The 17,894-nt window shown below is 48.1% G+C and overlaps 1 protein-coding gene across 2 annotated transcripts in view; it reads left to right on the top strand.

The window, feature by feature from the left end:
- Positions 1–969: 969 nt before the first annotated feature.
- The window catches only part of LARP4 (La ribonucleoprotein 4), an 83,657-nt gene continuing 66,732 nt past the window's right edge, over positions 970–17,894 (top strand). The window contains exon 1 of one of the 2 annotated variants that reach the window (XM_073613682.1): positions 970–1,237. In XM_073613682.1, the coding sequence (XP_073469783.1) occupies positions 1,220–1,237 (18 nt within the window). In that variant the 5' untranslated portion in view covers positions 970–1,219. Of the gene's footprint in view, positions 1,238–1,457; positions 1,584–17,894 lie in introns of those variants that run through there. The other variant, XM_073613681.1, reaches the window with a different exon arrangement.

Genomic DNA, 17,894 nt, shown 5'->3' on the forward strand with positions numbered 1-17,894 from the left:
CTGGCATGGAGCAGCCACCCTGCCACAATAAATCTGTGATGGGTGGTTAAATACCACCAAAAGAAAGCTTATTTGTGTGAAAAAAATGTCATATGGGTACAGTGTAGCATGAATTGTCATTTAAAGTGTGACAGCGTTAAAAGCTGGCCGGGGGGGGGGGGGGTTAAAAGTGCCTAGTGTGCAAATAGTTACAATGGGTGGAATCGAGAGATCCCATTAGTGACGTAAGAGGATACACAGCACTGCAGAGGCCTGCGCTCAGCCATACAAATACTACAGATGAGCAGACTTTCATTGTGTCAGTACAGCATGTGAAAGATCCGAGAACAAATATTCTCCATAAACTAAACACCAAACAGATCCGGGGCAGAGGCAGTGCTGACCGGTATTTCCTGTCCTTGATCAGGCACACGTGACACAAACACGAGGTTTCCTACAGAAATGTGCTGAGTGGTGCGCTGGACTCCGCCCACTGGAAATACACCAATAAGCAGACTGTCTACCCGTCTCCTCCCACTAAGTGCTACAGCAAGGAGCCCAGTCATGTGCGTGGCTCCGCCTACTAACTACAGGACTATGCCGAGCCGGGCCTGACTCCGCCCATTAACCCATATAAGTCTTTCGCCTTTTCGCGTGGTTTGCTATAGAAATGGCATATTAGCGGGGTAAAGCATTGCCCACTATTCCCCCTCATAGGCCGGGGCATGCTGGGAGCTGTAGCTTCTTGCACTGACTCCTGGAGCGGACATGAGGCCGCGAACACCAGGTAGGTCACGCGCTCCGATAAGCAGCGCTTTCTCTTCCCCCTTCTCTTTGGTTGGCTCCGCCCGCTGTCTCCCCCCCCCCCCCCCTTGCCCTGCGGTAAGATGGCGGCTCCCGCCTGGGACGCTGGTGTGCGGCACGTGCTGTGTGATGGCGCTGGCCGCTGACCTCTAAGTGCCGGAAGCGAAGTCGGACGGAGCGTGCGCAGAAGCGGCCCGGGGGAGGAGAAGCGGGCGGAAGAGGCTGGGCCGTGTCGCCGCCGCAGCAGCTCGGGGAGGGTGTGGGGGGCTTGGCCTGTGTGACAAGCAGTGCGGGCCCGCCGCTGTCACTCACTCGTCCTTCCTTCTCTTCCCATCCCGCACTAATCCTTGCCTATCTTCCCCCCCCTCCCCACTCCCCTCCCTCCTTTCCCCTCTGTGTCATCATCGTCACCCCGGGACCCGCTCCGTGCCGGAGGATGCTCTTGTTTGTAGAGGTGAGAGGGGTTCAGGAGGCCGCCATGTGACTGAGGGCCGGCCTGACACAGCAATCCGACTCTGGAGGGGGAGGGGAGCTGTGCCGGCCTCGTGTGGGGTGAGAAGGACGGCCGGACACCGAGCTCACCCGAGGGGGGAGGGGAGGCCTGACACACACCGCTCTGACACACACCGCTCTGACCTTTTGGTGAAGCTGCTGCTGGACGAGCCAAGGTTATACCGAGGGGGGAGACCGGCCGTATGGGGAGCTCGGCACCAGTAACCGGAGAGCGTATGACCGGCCTTGGTGTGGACACAGGCCTACCGAGAGTGTGACCTTATACGGGAGAGGGAGTATGACCTCATGTACGGACGGGGGGGGGGGAGGGGGGGAGAGTGTGACCTCATGCACGGACGGGGGGGGAGGGGGGGAGAGTGTGACCTCATGTACGGGGGGGGGGAGGGGGGAGAGTGTGACCTCATGTACGGGGGGGGGGAGGGGGAGAGTGTGACCTCATGTACAGGGGGGGGGGGGAGGGGGGAGAGTGTGACCTCATGTACGGGGGGGGGGAGGGGGAGAGTGTGACCTCATGTACGGGGGGGGAGGGGGAGAGAGTGTGACCTCATGTACGGGGGGGGAGGGGGAGAGTGTGACCTCATGTACGGGGGGGGAGGGGGGAGAGTGTGACCTCATGTACGGGGGGGGGGAGGGGGAGAGTGTGACCTCATGTACGGGGGGGGAGGGGGAGAGTGTGACCTCATGTACGGGGGGGGGGAGAGTGTGACCTCATGTACGGGGGGGGAGAGTGTGACCTCATGTACGGGGGGGGAGGGGGAGAGTGTGACCTCATGTACGGGGGGGGAGGGGGAGAGTGTGACCTCATGTACGGGGGGGGAGGGGGAGAGTGTGACCTCATGTACGGGGGGGGGAGGGGGAGAGTGTGACCTCATGTACGGGGGGGAGGGGGAGAGTGTGACCTCATGTACGGGGGGGGGAGGGGGAGAGTGTGACCTCATGTACGGGGGGGGGGAGGGGGAGAGTGTGACCTCATGTACGGGGGGGGGAGGGGGGAGAGTGTGACCTCATGTACGGGGGGGGGAGGGGGGAGAGTGTGACCTCATGTACGGGGGGGGAGGGGGAGAGTGTGACCTCATGTACAGGGGGGGGGAGGGGGAGAGTGTGACCTCATGTACAGGGGGGGGGAGGGGGAAGAGTGTGACCTCATGTACGGGGGGGGGAGGGGGAGAGTGTGACCTCATGTACGGGGAGGGGGAGAGTGTGACCTCATGTACAGGGGGGGGGAGGGGGAGAGTGTGACCTCATGTACAGGGGGGGGAGGGGGGAGAGTGTGACCTCATGTACAGGGGGGGGAGGGGGAGAGTGACCTCATGTACGGGGGGGGGAGGGGGAGAGGTGACCTCATGTACGGGGGGGGAGGGGGAGAGTGTGACCTCATGTACAGGGGGGGGGAGGGGGAGAGTGTGACCTCATGTACAGGGGGGGGGAGGGGGAGAGTGTGACCTCATGTACGGGGGGGGGGGGAGGGGGAGAGTGTGACCTCATGTACGGGGGGGGGGAGGGGGAGAGTGTGACCTCATGTACGGGGGGGGGAGGGGGAGAGTGTGACCTCATGTACGGGGGGGGGGAGGGGGAGAGTGTGACCTCATGTACGGGGGGGGGGGAGGGGGAGAGTGTGACCTCATGTACGGGGGAGGGGGAGAGTGTGACCTCATGTACGGGGGGGAGGGCGGAGAGTGTGACCCTCATGTACGGGGGGGGGGGAGGGGGAGAGTGTGACCTCATGTACGGGGGGGGAGGGGGAGAGTGTGACCTCATGTACGGGGGGGAGGGGGAGAGTGTGACCTCATGTACGGGGGGGGGGGAGGGGGGAGAGTGTGACCTCATGTACGGGGGGGAGGGGGAGAGTGTGACCTCATGTACGGGGGGGGGGGAGGGGGAGAGTGTGACCTCATGTACAGGGGGGAAGGGGGAGAGTGTGACCTCATGTACGGGGGGGGAGGGGGAGAGTGTGACCTCATGTACGGGGGGGAGGGGGAGAGTGTGACCTCATGTACGGGGGGGGGAGGGGGAGAGTGTGACCTCATGTACGGGGGGGGAGGGGGGAGAGTGTGACCTCATGTACGGAGGGGGGAGAGTGTGACCTCATGTACCCGGGGGGGGAGTAGAGTGTGACCTCATGTACCGGGGGGGGGGGGAGTAGAGTGTGACCTCATGTACCGGGGGGGGGGGGGGAGTAGAGTGTGACCTCATGTACCCGGGGGGGGGAGTAGAGTGTGACCTCATGTACCCGGGGGGGGGGGGGGAGTAGAGTGTGACCCCATGTACCGGGGGGAGGGGAGTAGAGTGTGACCTCATGTACCGGGGGGGGGAGTAGAGTGTGACCTCATGTACCGGGGGGGGAGTAGAGTGTGACCTCATGTACCGGGGGGGGGGGGGGAGTAGAGTGTGACCTCATGTACCGGGGGGGGGGGGGAGTAGAGTGTGACCTCATGTACCGGGGGGGGAGTAGAGTGTGACCTCATGTACCGGGGGGGGGGAGTAGAGTGTGACCTCATGTACCGGGGGGGGGGGAGTAGAGTGTGACCTCATGTACCGGGGGGGGGGGAGTAGAGTGTGACCTCATGTACCGGGGGGGGGGGGGGGGAGTAGAGTGTGACCTCATGTACCGGGGGGGGAGTAGAGTGTGACCTCATGTACCGGGGGGGGGGGGAGTAGAGTGTGACCTCATGTACCGGGGGGGGGGGGAGTAGAGTGTGACCTCATGTACCGGGGGGGGGGGGGAGTAGAGTGTGACCTCATGTACCGGGGGGGGGGGGGGGGGAGTAGAGTGTGACCTCATGTACCGGGGGGGGGAGTAGAGTGTGACCTCATGTACCGGGGGGGGGGGGGGGGAGTAGAGTGTGACCTCATGTACCGGGGGGGGGGGAGTAGAGTGTGACCTCATGTACCGGGGGGGGGGGGGAGTAGAGTGTGACCTCATGTACCGGGGGGGGGGGGGGGGGGAGTAGAGTGTGACCTCATGTACCGGGGGGGGGGGAGTAGAGTGTGACCTCATGTACCGGGGGGGGGGGGAGTAGAGTGTGACCTCATGTACCGGGGGGGGGGGGAGTAGAGTGTGACCTCATGTACCGGGGGGGGGGGAGTAGAGTGTGACCTCATGTACCGGGGGGGGGGGAGTAGAGTGTGACCTCATGTACCGGGGGGGGGGGAGTAGAGTGTGACCTCATGTACCGGGGGGGGGGGGAGTAGAGTGTGACCTCATGTACCGGGGGGGGGGGGGAGTAGAGTGTGACCTCATGTACCGGGGGGGGGGGAGTAGAGTGTGACCTCATGTACCGGGGGGGGGGGAGAGTAGAGTGTGACCTCATGTACCGGGGGGGGGGGGTAGAGTGTGACCTCATGTACCGGGGGGGGGGTAGAGTGTGACCTCATGTACCGGGGGGGGGGGGGGGGAGTAGAGTGTGACCTCATGTACCGGGGGGGGGGGGGAAGTAGAGTGTGACCTCATGTACCGGGGGGGGGGGAGTAGAGTGTGACCTCATGTACCGGGGGGGGGGGGGAGTAGAGTGTGACCTCATGTACCGGGGGGGGGGGGGAGTAGAGTGTGACCTCATGTACGGGGGGGGGGGAGTAGAGTGTGACCTCATGTACGGGGGGGGGGGAGTAGAGTGTGACCTCATGTACCGGGGGGGGGGGGGGAGTAGAGTGTGACCTCATGTACCGGGGGGGGGGGGGGAGTAGAGTGTGACCTCATGTACCGGGGGGGGGGGGGAGTAGAGTGTGACTTCATGTATGGGGGGGGAGGGGGAGAGTGTGACCTCATGTACCGGGGGGGTAGAGAGTGTCACCATGTACTGAGGGGGGGTGACCTCTTCTCACTCCATCACTTGCTGCTGTATTACCTGAGTGGGCACGATAATAGAAACCAGCTTCAAGAACTAACTTGAACAGTACTCCGTGGGTGTAGATTACATCATAGCAGAAGCTAATGTGTTTTTGAGGGTCACAGATCTTAGGAAGCGGGTATAACCCTTGAAACATGTTCGTTTCTGTTGCATTGGCAGAAACCGACTTCAAAAAGCACCTTGATAAGTACTCAAGGCAGATATAGATAACATAGAAAGCAGAGGCTAATGTGTTTTAAGGGTTAATGTTCTGAGGAAGAGGGTATAACCCTCGAAACACGTTAGGTTTTGTGATGTCACATATGCCTGTTTTGAGCACTGTTCAAGGTGGATTTTGAAGCTGGTTTCTGCCATATGTTTGCTTTTCACCCAGCTTGGTTTGTCAGTATATCTACTTGTGTTTTATACAGTGACTGGTATATTGAGGGGTGCACCAGCCTTGTGCATTACCATTTTGTCTTAGACTTTGCGGTCAGTGTGTTTGTTATGAATAGGGAGCTCTCTGGTATGCAACACATAGAGCAAAGGGAACAAATCCCCCCCCCCCCCCCCGGTACAATCGGAGGGTTCTCTCCTGATCCTGCCTTCACTGCCTAGTTTAGTCATATTTTTAACATATACAGGACTTGAGTTGATTATTAAAGTTTATGGGCTACGGGTTTGTTTCAGATCATTGACAACCATGGAGTTTGTATCTGGGGAGATAAAAAAAATGCAATGTCAGTTTCCATATGTTTGGAGGGAAGGGTGCATCTTCATAAAGTCCAAGAATCTGGTGTGTGATTCTTCTTTAGATGGATGGTTATTTCATATGGTGGTAAAATCGCATGTGGACTTTACTAGCCCTCAGCCTGGTCCCTAGAAATGGCTGGTGTGACTATCGAGTTCCCATGTAACTTTTTTCAAGAATTAGTTTTTAATGCTTTTAGTGTCCCCTGAGGAGTCTCATTGTGAAAGTTTGCTTTTCCTGTATGAGTATCACACTAGTAAAGGGAGCGTTTGTCCCATGTGATAAGCAACATGTCAGCCAGCGGTAGATGTTACCGCACTTCCTGCTGCTTCTGTTGAAGCTTGAGATCACTGCTGATGACAAGCTGTCTACCATCTTCTGGCCTTCAAAGTATTCATTTAGATGTACATCCTTATCTGTTTAAGCAATGTGAAATCAAGAATTTGGTTTACTCTAGTGGATTATGGCATGTGCACTTCAGTTTACAGCACCTTTAAATTGAAAATAAATAACTAAACATTAAACCTGTGTTACAAATAGACGGTACACAGGTAAGGTATAACCTTTCACTAGTTACCACACATCCTTTTATATAGTGTAACCGTGCATTGTAAATGTTGAGTTGTTTTTTTTTTTTTGTTTTTTTTTTAAGGGCATTTAAACCGATTTGCTTAGGTTCCAGACATAGAATTTTTATCTGTTGTAATAGAGGTTTAGTGTGTAGCAAATATACTGTGATAACTCAATGTTTTTGCAGGTTTTTTTTTGCCTGCCACTTAAAATTCTAAAAAGTTACCTGCAAACAATAATTCCTATCCTGCTGCCCCCCCCCTTTGAATCCTGCTGTAATGAGGCGAAACCATCCAACAGTTTAAAAGTTCTTCTGGAGTATTATATGGCTGGTCCCCTCCAGCGTGCATTGGATCCTCCTGCCCCCTTACATTACTAAAGGACACAATAGTGACCTAGGGGTCATCGAGAGTAACCACTGAGCACTTTTGCAGGTAACACTGGGCCATTCATTTAATCATTTGTGGATATTGGGCATGCTACACACGTTAAGTACATGGCGTGTGTATAGTACCCCTTGTCCTTCTGCCACACTGCCGCTTCCCCCCACTGCATACTGGCAATTCCCAGCTGTTAAAGTGGTTGTAACTTCAGACATGAAATATTAACTAAAGCATGTTCTTCTGTAGTGTGTACTTGTCTCAATCCAGAGCAATAAGTGTAATTTCTGTCTGCTTCATTCCTATATCAGCATGAGTCACTTCTGACAAGTGTTCCTGACACCAAGAGAAAAAAAGGTGACACGGGAGGGGCCTCCGCTGAGTTGCTGTTTGGAAGGGGTGTGTCTCTTCCCTCCAATCAACTCTCAGAACTCTCCTCACTGAGCTCTGAGTGTAACTTCAACTCTTGCTCCTTTTTTTCTGAACTCTGGACAAGCTTTATTAATCAAGGACTTTGAACAGCTGTAGAGAAGACTGCAGATGGGTACAAATTATGTGGTGTTATTTGTTTCACCTGTGAAACACCTGAAGCCAGTCAATTTACCAGGTATATGTTAGACCCCTTTCACTCTGGGGTGATCTTCACACACTCATATTCAAGGTGTAACCTATTGCTTAATGTGAACTTATCCTTTAAAAGAGAAGCATGTGTGTTTGTTTTTTTTTTTTAAGAAATGCCTAGGTGTGCATGCAGCATTGGTCCGATGCTGCATCTGTGCCCCGTTGGCTCTAAGACTGAGCCAAGCAATCTAACCCCATGATTGCTTGGTCCTCAGCAGAGAGCTGTCGACTATCAGTCACCCTCTGCCATGTTTTTGGCTGTACTTCTCCTCTAAGACTTTACTGACACTTCAGAACATTCTCTTAACAGCAGTATTGCTGAGTGAGTGGCCTGTGTTCAGTATGCAGAGAAGCTGCTTCAGCAGATCATGGCTATCACTGTAGTGCAGTCTACTACAGTGGTTTTCAGTATCCCCAGCAATTCTTCAGATATAGCACATGGGTTATTACATCCTGCCAAGCTGGGCCAATGTAAATTGGCAATAAAAATAATTCCTGAACTTTTTTTCTTCATAGACAAAATCTTTTTTTCATGTTAAAATGGTGAAATTTTAACCCCTTCGCTACAAGATCCGGTTTAGCCGTTTTACAGACATTTAAAAATTCTAGGCCTGAAGATTAGCTAAAACACTTTTTTTCTGAAAGCAGAGACCCTGAATAGCATTTCCAGGTTACTTAACTGTTTATGTGCAGGTTTTCAGCAAATGATGCACTTTAAAGTGATACTAAAGTGTTTATTTTTATGTAAAATAAAGTTATACTTACCCGCCCTGTGCAGTGGTTTTGCACAGAGCAGCTCTGATCCTCTTTTTGGGTCCCACTTAGGCACTCCTATCTTCATGCATTCTATGTGCAGCAGCCCCCTAATACTTGAGCCCCGTCTCGATCCAGTGATAAACGAGAGCCTCGGCTGTCTGGGACTCCATTGGCTGAGACAGCATCAGGCACCGTTGGCTCCCACTGATGTCAGTGAGCTAATGAGAGAGGGGGTGGAGCTGGGACATGGCTTTGTGTCTGAATGGACACAGAGCAGCGGCTCTGTTCGGGTGCCCCCATAGCAAGCTGCTTGCTGTGGGGGCAGGAGGGAGTGGCTAGGAGCATCGGTAAGGGACCAGAAGAGAATCTGGGCTGCTCTGTGCAAAACCATTGCACAGAGCAGGTATGTATGACATATTTGTTAAAGTTTGTGGTGTGTGTTTTTTTTTTTGTCCCGCTTGCCTACCAGCCGCCGCAGTTATACTGAGGCAGAATGGCACGGGCAGGCAAATCGCCGTCGTGTTAAGGCTGCTCGCCCCTAGAGCCGATGCGAGTGCCGCCGGGCTCCCGCGATCGCTCATAACATGGCGAGAACCGGGATCTGTGTGTAAACACACAGATCCTGGTTCTTTGGGGGAGCATTAGGGAGCACAATTAACCCCTTGATCGCCCCTAGTGTTAACCTCTTCACTGCTAGTGACATTTTTACAGTAATCCATGCATTTTTATAGCACGGATCACTGTATTAATGCCAATGGTCCCAAAAAATGTCAGAATTGTCTGTCCGCCATAATGCTGCAGTCACGATAAAAATTGTAGAGCGCCACCATTACTAGTAAAAAAAAAAATTCTATAAATCTATCCCCTATTTTGTAGAAGCTATAACTATTGCGCAAACCAATCAATATTCGCTTATTACGATTTTACCAAAAATATGTAGAAGAATACATATTGGCCTAAACTGAGAAATTTGCTTTTTTTTTAAAAAAAGGGGACATTTATTATAGCAAAAAGTACAAAATGTTGTGGTTTTTTTTTTTTGTTTTTTTTTTTCAAAATTGTCGCTCTTGTATTGTTTATAGTGCAAAAAAATAAAAACCGCAGAGGTGATCAAATACCACCAAAAGAAAGCTCTATTTGTGGGGAAAAAGTTAGTTTTGTTTGGGTACAATGTCGCACAACTGCGCAATTGTCAGTTAAAGCGACGCAGCGTGGAATCGCAAAAAGTGCTCTGGTCAGGAAGGGGGTAAAATCTTCTGGGCTGAAACGGCTAAAAATCACTTTAAAACTATGCGTGCCTGTGAAAGGATAATGAGCTTTGGTAAAACATTTTTGGCTTCAGATGCTCTGTAAAGTATAACTAAGACATCAAGCAAAACTTCTTAGTTTTGGACAGAGTTTAGTAATTAGAACTCCTCCTGTCAAGTTTTTTTTATTGCTTGCGCCGTCATGTTATGGGGATTAACTATCTATTTAGTTATGATCAACGGTGAAAAAATCCTACATTTTTTGGATTTTTCCCAGAACCGGAATAGAGGGGATATCTTCCATTGAGGACACTAGTTCTGTTGTCCCTGGTGACAACCAGGAATTCCCCCACTTGGAATTTCCTACTGCTTCCTGTTTTGGTTATGGGGCAGGTTGTAAAGGAAGTTGCCCCAATGGGACATAGATGGCAACAAAACTGCTGAGGGTGCTAACCCTCCTTTACTGTTATCAAAAAGGGGGGAAAATGTTTTGCTTTTAGTGGTACTTTAACTACCTCAATATAGTGCACTTACACCCCCTTCCTGCCCAGACCAATTTGCAGCGCTCAGTTTGAATGACAATTACTCAGTCATGCAACACTGTATCCACTTGAAATGTGCGTCCTTTTTTTCTTTTGGTGGTAGTTAATTACTAGTGGGGGTTTTATTTGTGCTATAAATAAAAAAAAAAGAAAGGCAAGTTTTGTGAAAAAAATGCCTTTTTCTTTGTCATAAAATGTTGCTAACCTGTTATTTTTCTTCATAAATCTTGGCCAAAAGTTATACTGCTACATATATTTTGTAAAAATAACCCAAATTAGTGTATATTTGGTCTTTGTGAAAGTTAGTCTACAAACTATGGTGCCAGTCAGTGAAAATCACAGCTGATCAGGTCTTCAGTACATCAGGTGTATCTCATTTCTTGAGACACTAATGCCGGCCATACACGGTTCAAATTTCGTAAGATTTTTCTTTCGAAAATCGTATGAAAGAATTTTCGTACGAATTTCGCACCATTAGTGGGCTGCAACAACGATCGATTTTCGTGCGTCAATCAAATTTGAGGAATCGGACATGTTGGAAATTTTTAGAAAAACAAACAATTTTCTAATGGCAGAATCGTGCGAGAAATGTAATAAAAGAATTTACGGCGAGAAAAGAAGATTCCCGGCCACAAATTCTTTTCTGTAGCAACATGTGGTGAAATTTAAGGCTTGGTTGGCCGAATTTCGAAAATCAATGGTGGCATCATCAGATCACAAAAAGAACTTTCTGATTTTGAAAAGAAAATTTGTTTGAAATTTAACCGTGTATGGCCTGCTTTTTTTTTTTTTTTTTTTACAAAATTGTCATATCAGGTTATTTCTCACATAGCATATGCATACAACAAATTACACCCCAAAATACATTCTGCTTCTCTTCCCGAGTATGGCGATACCACATGTGACTTTTACACAGCCTGGCCACATACAGAGGACTAACATTGAAGTAGCACCTTCAGGCGTCCTACGAGCATAAATGACACATCTCATTTCTCAACCACCTATCACACTTTTGAAGGCCCTAGAGCACCGGGACAATGGAATTGCCCACAAAATGACCCAATTTGGGAAAGCAAACACCCCAATGTATAATCTGAGGCATAATGAGTCTTTCGAACAGTTAATTTTTTTTCCCAGAAGTTTTTGGAAAATGTGGAAAACTTTTTTTTTTTTTTTTTTACACAAGTTGTCAATTTATAAGATATTTCTAACACATAGCATGTATATAACAAGTTACACCCCAAAATACATTCTTCTGCTCTTCCCGAGTATGGCGATAGCACATGTGAGACTTTTTTAAACAGCCTGGCCACATACAGAGGCCCAACATTGTAGTACTTTCAGGTGTTCTAGGAGCATAAATTACACCTCATTTCATTCCTATCACTTTTGAAGGTCCTTGAGCACCAGCCCAAGCAAACACCCAAACGTATATTCTATGAGGCATGGGTTGCAAATAGGTACTCGTTTACTCTGATGGGCTGGAGACAGGTACTCGGGTAACTTGATGAGCTGCAGACAAGGTACTCTGATGGCCTGGTGACGGGTACTTTGGGTGGTGACAGGTCCTCTTTATTGGGGGGGCAATCAGTGTGGTGTATACTGTAAGTGGTAACAAGAAGTTACCGCAATCTCCTTCTCACACACTATTGGTGTGTGAGGAGAACCCGGTAACATCTTATTATCGCGGTTTGTTGACATTTAGTGATCGGCTGTGAAAGGGTCACAGCCGATCATGTGGTAAGCGGATGCCGGCCAATGGCTGTTTACCAGTGTCGGTGACTTGCAGTGTTCCCGTGCAAAGTGGGGCTATACTGCCTGTGATCGGCCGCGACTTCATCACGGCTGCTCACGTGGTAAACAGCCATGCCAAATGGCTGTTCACCAACCTCAGTGGCGAGCGGTGTCTCCGTGACACACCGCCACCGAAGGAACAGGGATGTGCGCACACGATCGTGTGCATTCCCTGTTTAAATGGACGGACGTCATATGACACCCGCCCAGAACGAGAGCTGCGCCGCCTGGCTGTCATATGGCAGCCGGCAAGCAGTTAAAGTGGTTCTAAAGGCTCAAGTTTTTTATTTTACCTTCTTGCATTCTATTAATGAAGTTAAAAAAAAAAACCTTTGTGCACCAGCCCCCCCTAATACTTACCTGAGCCCCATCGCAATGTGCACAAGATCCTCGGCTCTCTGGGTACTACCCCTCATTGGTTGAGGCAGCCATTTGGAGCCAGTGAGCCAATGTGAGGGGGTGGGGCCGAGCCACGACCCTGTATGGCTATGGACCTGCAGAGCAGTGGCTCGGGACCGAGACTGCTTGGATGCCCCTAGAGCAAGCATCTTGCACTTGACTGGAGGGAGTGGCAAGGAGCTCTGGCAGGGGACCCAAGAAAAGGTGGATCGGGCTGCTCTGTGTGTTAAAAAAAAAATGTACTGAGCAGGTAAGCATAACATGTTTTGAAAGAAAATGCCTTTAATATTACCTTAAGCCAGCCATTCATAGATCGAAATTCAGCCAGTTCAACAGGGACCAGCCAAATCCCGATACATGTATGCATACCCTGGTTGCATACAGTCAAACTATCAATTGAGTTGTGTACAACCAACCTGTCAAATTGAACGATAAATGCTGCCAACTATAGCTGGCAAAAATATTGTGTTCTACCTGCAGGGAAGGCTCCCCGCTGGCAGAAAACAATAGCACTGGGGGAATCGAGCAATTTTCTTTGCTTCTACCAATGGTGGAAGTAAAGAAAATCGGATAATCTATTGCCTGCCTTAGTATATCTGCTACAAAGCCTCGGGTTGAGTAAACTTGCGTGTCGTGAAGGTTAACTACATTTTTCCATGTAAATTGATCAGATTTCATATTGCTTAGAAAAGTGGTAACACCCTCATCCCCCTCCCTGACCTGTTTTTACATATAGGGAAGCCTATAATAAGGATTCCCTATATGTACTAAAAATATCTCCTAAACATGTGCTGTTTAGGAGATATTTGCCTTGTAGTGCGCTGATGTTGGTGCATGAGCAGTGAAAAAAGGGCTCTCCGTGCTGTTTCTTCCCCAGCATGCACCATGATTGGCGGCTCCCATGCGCGGGAGTGACATTACGCGGCTCCGCAAGTCAGAGCCGGAGTCCGCGGCCCTGGAAGGATGAGGGGCGAAGATGGATGCTTCCACCAGCGGGGACATCACAGACTTCATTTGCAGGTAAATGCCACATAATGGGCTAGTATGCAATGCATACTAGCTAGAGCTGCACGATTAATCGTTAAAAAAAAATCATGATCTCGATTCAACCCCCCCCCACGATCTCTATGCAGAATTTCCCGATTCATTTATGTAACAAGTGTAGAGTTCTCTGCTCACTCAGCTTTCAAAAGAATTAAAACTGAGCATGCCTGCCAAGTTTTTCACAACATTGTCATTGTTAGTATATAACTAGAAACATTGTAACTTTTCGTTCTTAGATCAAAGGAATGATCTTCAGTCTTGAAATTTAACCACTTAAAAGACACTTTTTCTGACACTTGTTTCTTACAAAGTTAAAAATCAGTATCTTTTGCTAGAAAATTACTTGGAACCCCCAAACATCTATCTATCCTACCTATTCTGTCTGTCGTTTTTTTTTTTTTTTTTTTTCAAACACAAATTTTGTGAAAAAATACACTTCAATGAATTAAAAAAAAAAATGAACGTGTGAAGGATAATTTTATGCCGCAAGAATCGTGATCTAAGCAAAATAATCGTGATTCCCATTTTAACCAGAATCGTGCAGCTCTAATACTAGCCCATTATGCTTTTACTTTGCAAGGGAATAAAGAGAAAGTAAAACCCATCAGGGTTTACTTGCTCTTTAAAGTAACTTCATTTATTGGGGGGCAGTATACAGTATATAAAGCTTGTTATAAAATTGAGATGGCTTAGCGTTTTAACTCTTCGTAATATAAGGCTTTCATTATGATTCATGGAACTAAACAGTTGCACCTGTGCTGTTTTGCAAACCTAGCTTGGTGTGTGAACAACCGCCTTCTTTTATTGTACAGATAAAGGTGGCAATCTTGTATTTACTGATGCACACTAGAGCACAGGCCACAATTATGCTGTGCGTCTGTTCAGATGCCCTCATTTACCAGTTAGTCAGGCTGAACTTAAAGTGGTTCTAAAGGCAGAAGGATTTTTATCTTGATGCATTCTATGCATTAAGATGAAAAACATTCTGTGTAGCAGCCTCTAATACTTGAGCTCCATCTCAATCCATCGATGTTGTACGAGAGACTTGGCTGTCCTGGACTCTCTCCCCCGATTGGCTGAGACACACTGCATGCGCCATTGGCTCCCGCTGCTGTCAGTCAGTGAGCCAATGATTAGAGAGGGTTGGACTGAGCCACAGCTCCATGTCTGCAAGCTGCTTGCTGTGGGGGGCACTTGGCAGGAGGAAGGGACCTGAAAAGAGGATCTGGGCTGCTCTGGGCAAAACCACTGCACAGAGCATATAAGCATAACATGTTAGTCCTTTTGTTGTTTTTTTTTTATACAAGAAAATCACTTTAAAATCAAAAGTGTGACTTTTTAATACATTTTTTTTTTTTTTTAAGAATGTAAACCTTTAAAATGTTTGTGCTTTAAAATAACAAATATGCCATGCACTGGAGCAGCCTGGTGACTCTCTCGACCATTACATGTAACTAAATTGTTTGCTGTATCTTTAAGGTCCCCCTTCACACAGGCGGACCGATCGGGTCTGCCTGTCAGTTTTTCAGGTGGACCTGATAAGACCCTCTAGTCTCTTTTATGGAGCGACAGGTGTACACCTGTCGACATGTGATTCTGTTCACTAGAAACAAGCAGGCGGGCTGCAATGGAGCTTGCCCTGTGAGGGGCCTAATGCATCAGTAATATTCTTACATTTGTAACCTCTCTGGGTTCTAATGAAACATGGAGATTGTTGCAGTGCAGCATAAGTTGAGCCAGAGCCCAAAAATCTCAGACCTGTAAATGTAACTACAGTGCACCCAGAAAGTATGCACAGCACTTCATTAGTTTCCTCAACATTCTACCAACAATACCCCATATCGTGAAAGAAGTTTATGTGAAATCTTTGCAAATTTATTAGAAAATAAAAAATGAGAAATCACATGTACATAAGTATTCACAGCCTTTGCTCAATACTTTGTTGATGAACCTTTGGCACCAATTACAGCCTCAAGTCTTTTTATATGCTGCTACAAGCTTGGCACACCTATTTTGGGGCAGTTTCTCCCATACTTTGCTAGACTTCAAGCTCCATCAGGTTGGATGGGGAGAGTCGGTGCACAGCCATTTTCTGATCTCTCCAGGGATGTTCAATCAGGTTCAAGTCTGGGCTCTTTCTGGACCACTCAAGGACATTGAGTTGTCCTGTAGCCGCTCTGTTATCTTGGCTGTGTGCTTGGGGGCATTGTCCTGTTGGAAGATGAACCTTCACCCCAGTCTGAGGTCCAGAACGCTGTGGAGCAGGTTTTCATCAAGGATGTCTTTGTACATTGCTGCATTTATCATTCCCTCTATCCTGACTAGTCTCCAGTTCATGCTGCTTCGATGCTGCCACCATCATGCTTCACTGTATGGATGGTATTGGCCAGGGGATGAGCGGAGCCTTGTTCCCTCCAGACATGACATTTGCCATTTAGGCCAATGAGTTCAATCTTTCATCAGACCAGAGAATTTTGTTTCTCGTGGTCTGAGTCCTTCAGGTGCCTTTTGGCAACCTCCAAGCGGGTTGCCGTGCTTTTTACTGAGAAGTGTCATTCGTCTGGCCACTCTACCGTATGGGCTTGATTTGTGGAGTGCTGCAGAGATGGTTCTTCTGGAAGGTTCTCTCTCCACAGAGAAATGCTGGCGCTCTGTCAGAGTGGCCATGGTTCTTGGTCATCTCTCTAAAGCCCCTCTTTTCCAATCGCTCGTTTGGGCCGGTTGGCCTGCTCTAGGAAGAGTCCTGGTGGTTCCAAACTTATATTTATGGTTAATGGAGGTCACTGTGCTCATTGGGACTTTCAATGCTGCAAAAACTTTTCTGCGCCTCCTGACAATTCCTTGGCCTTCATGGCTTGGTTTGTGCTCTGACCTGCACTGTTAACTGTGGGACCTTTTTATATAGACAGGTGTGCCTTTCCAAATCATGTCCAATCAACTGCATTTACCACAGGTGGACTCCAATTGAGTTGTGGAAACAAGATGCACCTGTGCTCAATTTTGAGTGTCATGGCAAAGGGTATGAATACAAGTACATTTTAGAATTTGTGTAGTTCTGATCTTAGACTACAGTTATCTTATGTGATCTTTCCACAGTTGTGGAGCGGTTTGGGTGCAAGTACTGTTTAACAATGTCTAGCAGTAAAATGGCTTCAGGTAGCCTTTCTACCAGCCCATCCCCTGACATATGTAGTGTACACCAGGGCTTGACAAATTTGCTTTGAATCTAGGAGCTAGTTAAAATGGTCAAAAGCCAGTTTTTTTTTTTGTAATCTTGTGGGTGTAATATGTTCCTGAAGGTGAACCTAACCTTTAACCCTTTCACAGCCAGCGCCTTTTTTGCATTTTGTTAATGTTTAAAAAATTATTTTAGGCCTGAAGATTGCATAAAACAACCAAACACATTTTCTGAAAGCAGACACCCTAGAGTAGGGATATGCAATTAGCGGACCTTTAGCTGTTGCAAAACTACAAGTCCCATCATGCCTCTGCCTCTGGGTGTCATGCTTGTGGCTGTCAGTCTTGCTATGGGACTTGTAGTTATGCAACAGCTGGAGGTCTGCTAATTGCATATCCCTGCACTAGAGAATAAAATGGTGGTAGTTTCAATGTTTTATATTGGTGTTTGTGCAGCAGTTTTTCAAACACATTTTAAAACACTTTTTTTGAATATATTTTACCAAAAAGGCAATAGAAAAGGATTATACGCCTGATAAATGGATTCCAAACATGTCACACTTTAAAATTGAGGACGCCTGTATGTCGGCTACAAACGGCGTAAATTTTACTATTCATAGACGGCGCTTTAAAAGTCTAGAATTACTGCCCATGATCTGACGTTCAGTGATTTTTCGTGTGCAAGACGATCACTGTGTGCATGCGGGACCAGCGCATGCATTCACCTCCCATTTTTTTTAATGTATTTTTTGTTTTTTTGTCACTTTTTTTTTATTTTCTGGATCACTTTTATTGCTGTCCCAAGGGATGGAAATGAGACCCCAGATTACTCCTCTCCCCTTAAGTCACATCTATGCCTTTCCAAAAACACACCGGCCACAGAAGGCATAGATGTGAATTTGTACCATAGGAAACCATGTTAACCACTTAAGAACCAGCCTCGTTTTGGATTTTACGTGTTTAAAACAGTTTTTTTTTTTGCTAGAAAATTACTTAGAACCCCCAAACATTATATAGTTTTTTTTCTAACACCCTAGAGAATAAAATGGCGGTCAATGCAATACTTTTTTTTTCGCACCGTATTTGCGCAGCGGTCTTATAAGCGCACTTTTTTGGAAAAAAAATTCACTTTTTTGAATAAAAACAATAAGAAAACAGTGAAGTTAGCCCCTTTTTTTTTTTTTTTTTTTTTTTATATTGGAAAATATAATGTTATGCCAAGTAAATTTATACCCATCATGTCACGCTTAAAAATTGCGCCCGCTCGTGGAATGGCGTCAAACTTTTACCCTTAAAAATCTCCATAGGCAAAGTTTAAAAAATTCTACAGGTTGCATATTTTGCGTCAGAGGAGGTCTAGGGCTAGAATTATTATTCTTGCTCTACCGGCCACGGTGATACCTCACATGTGTGGTTTGACCACCGTTTTCATATGCGGGCGCTACTCACGTATGCGTTAGCTTTTGCGCGCAAGCTTGTCGGGATAGGGT

The sequence above is a fragment of the Aquarana catesbeiana genome, linkage group LG02 (genome assembly GCF_042186555.1).
Source record: "Aquarana catesbeiana isolate 2022-GZ linkage group LG02, ASM4218655v1, whole genome shotgun sequence".
NCBI classification, from domain to species: Eukaryota; Metazoa; Chordata; class Amphibia; order Anura; family Ranidae; genus Aquarana; species Aquarana catesbeiana.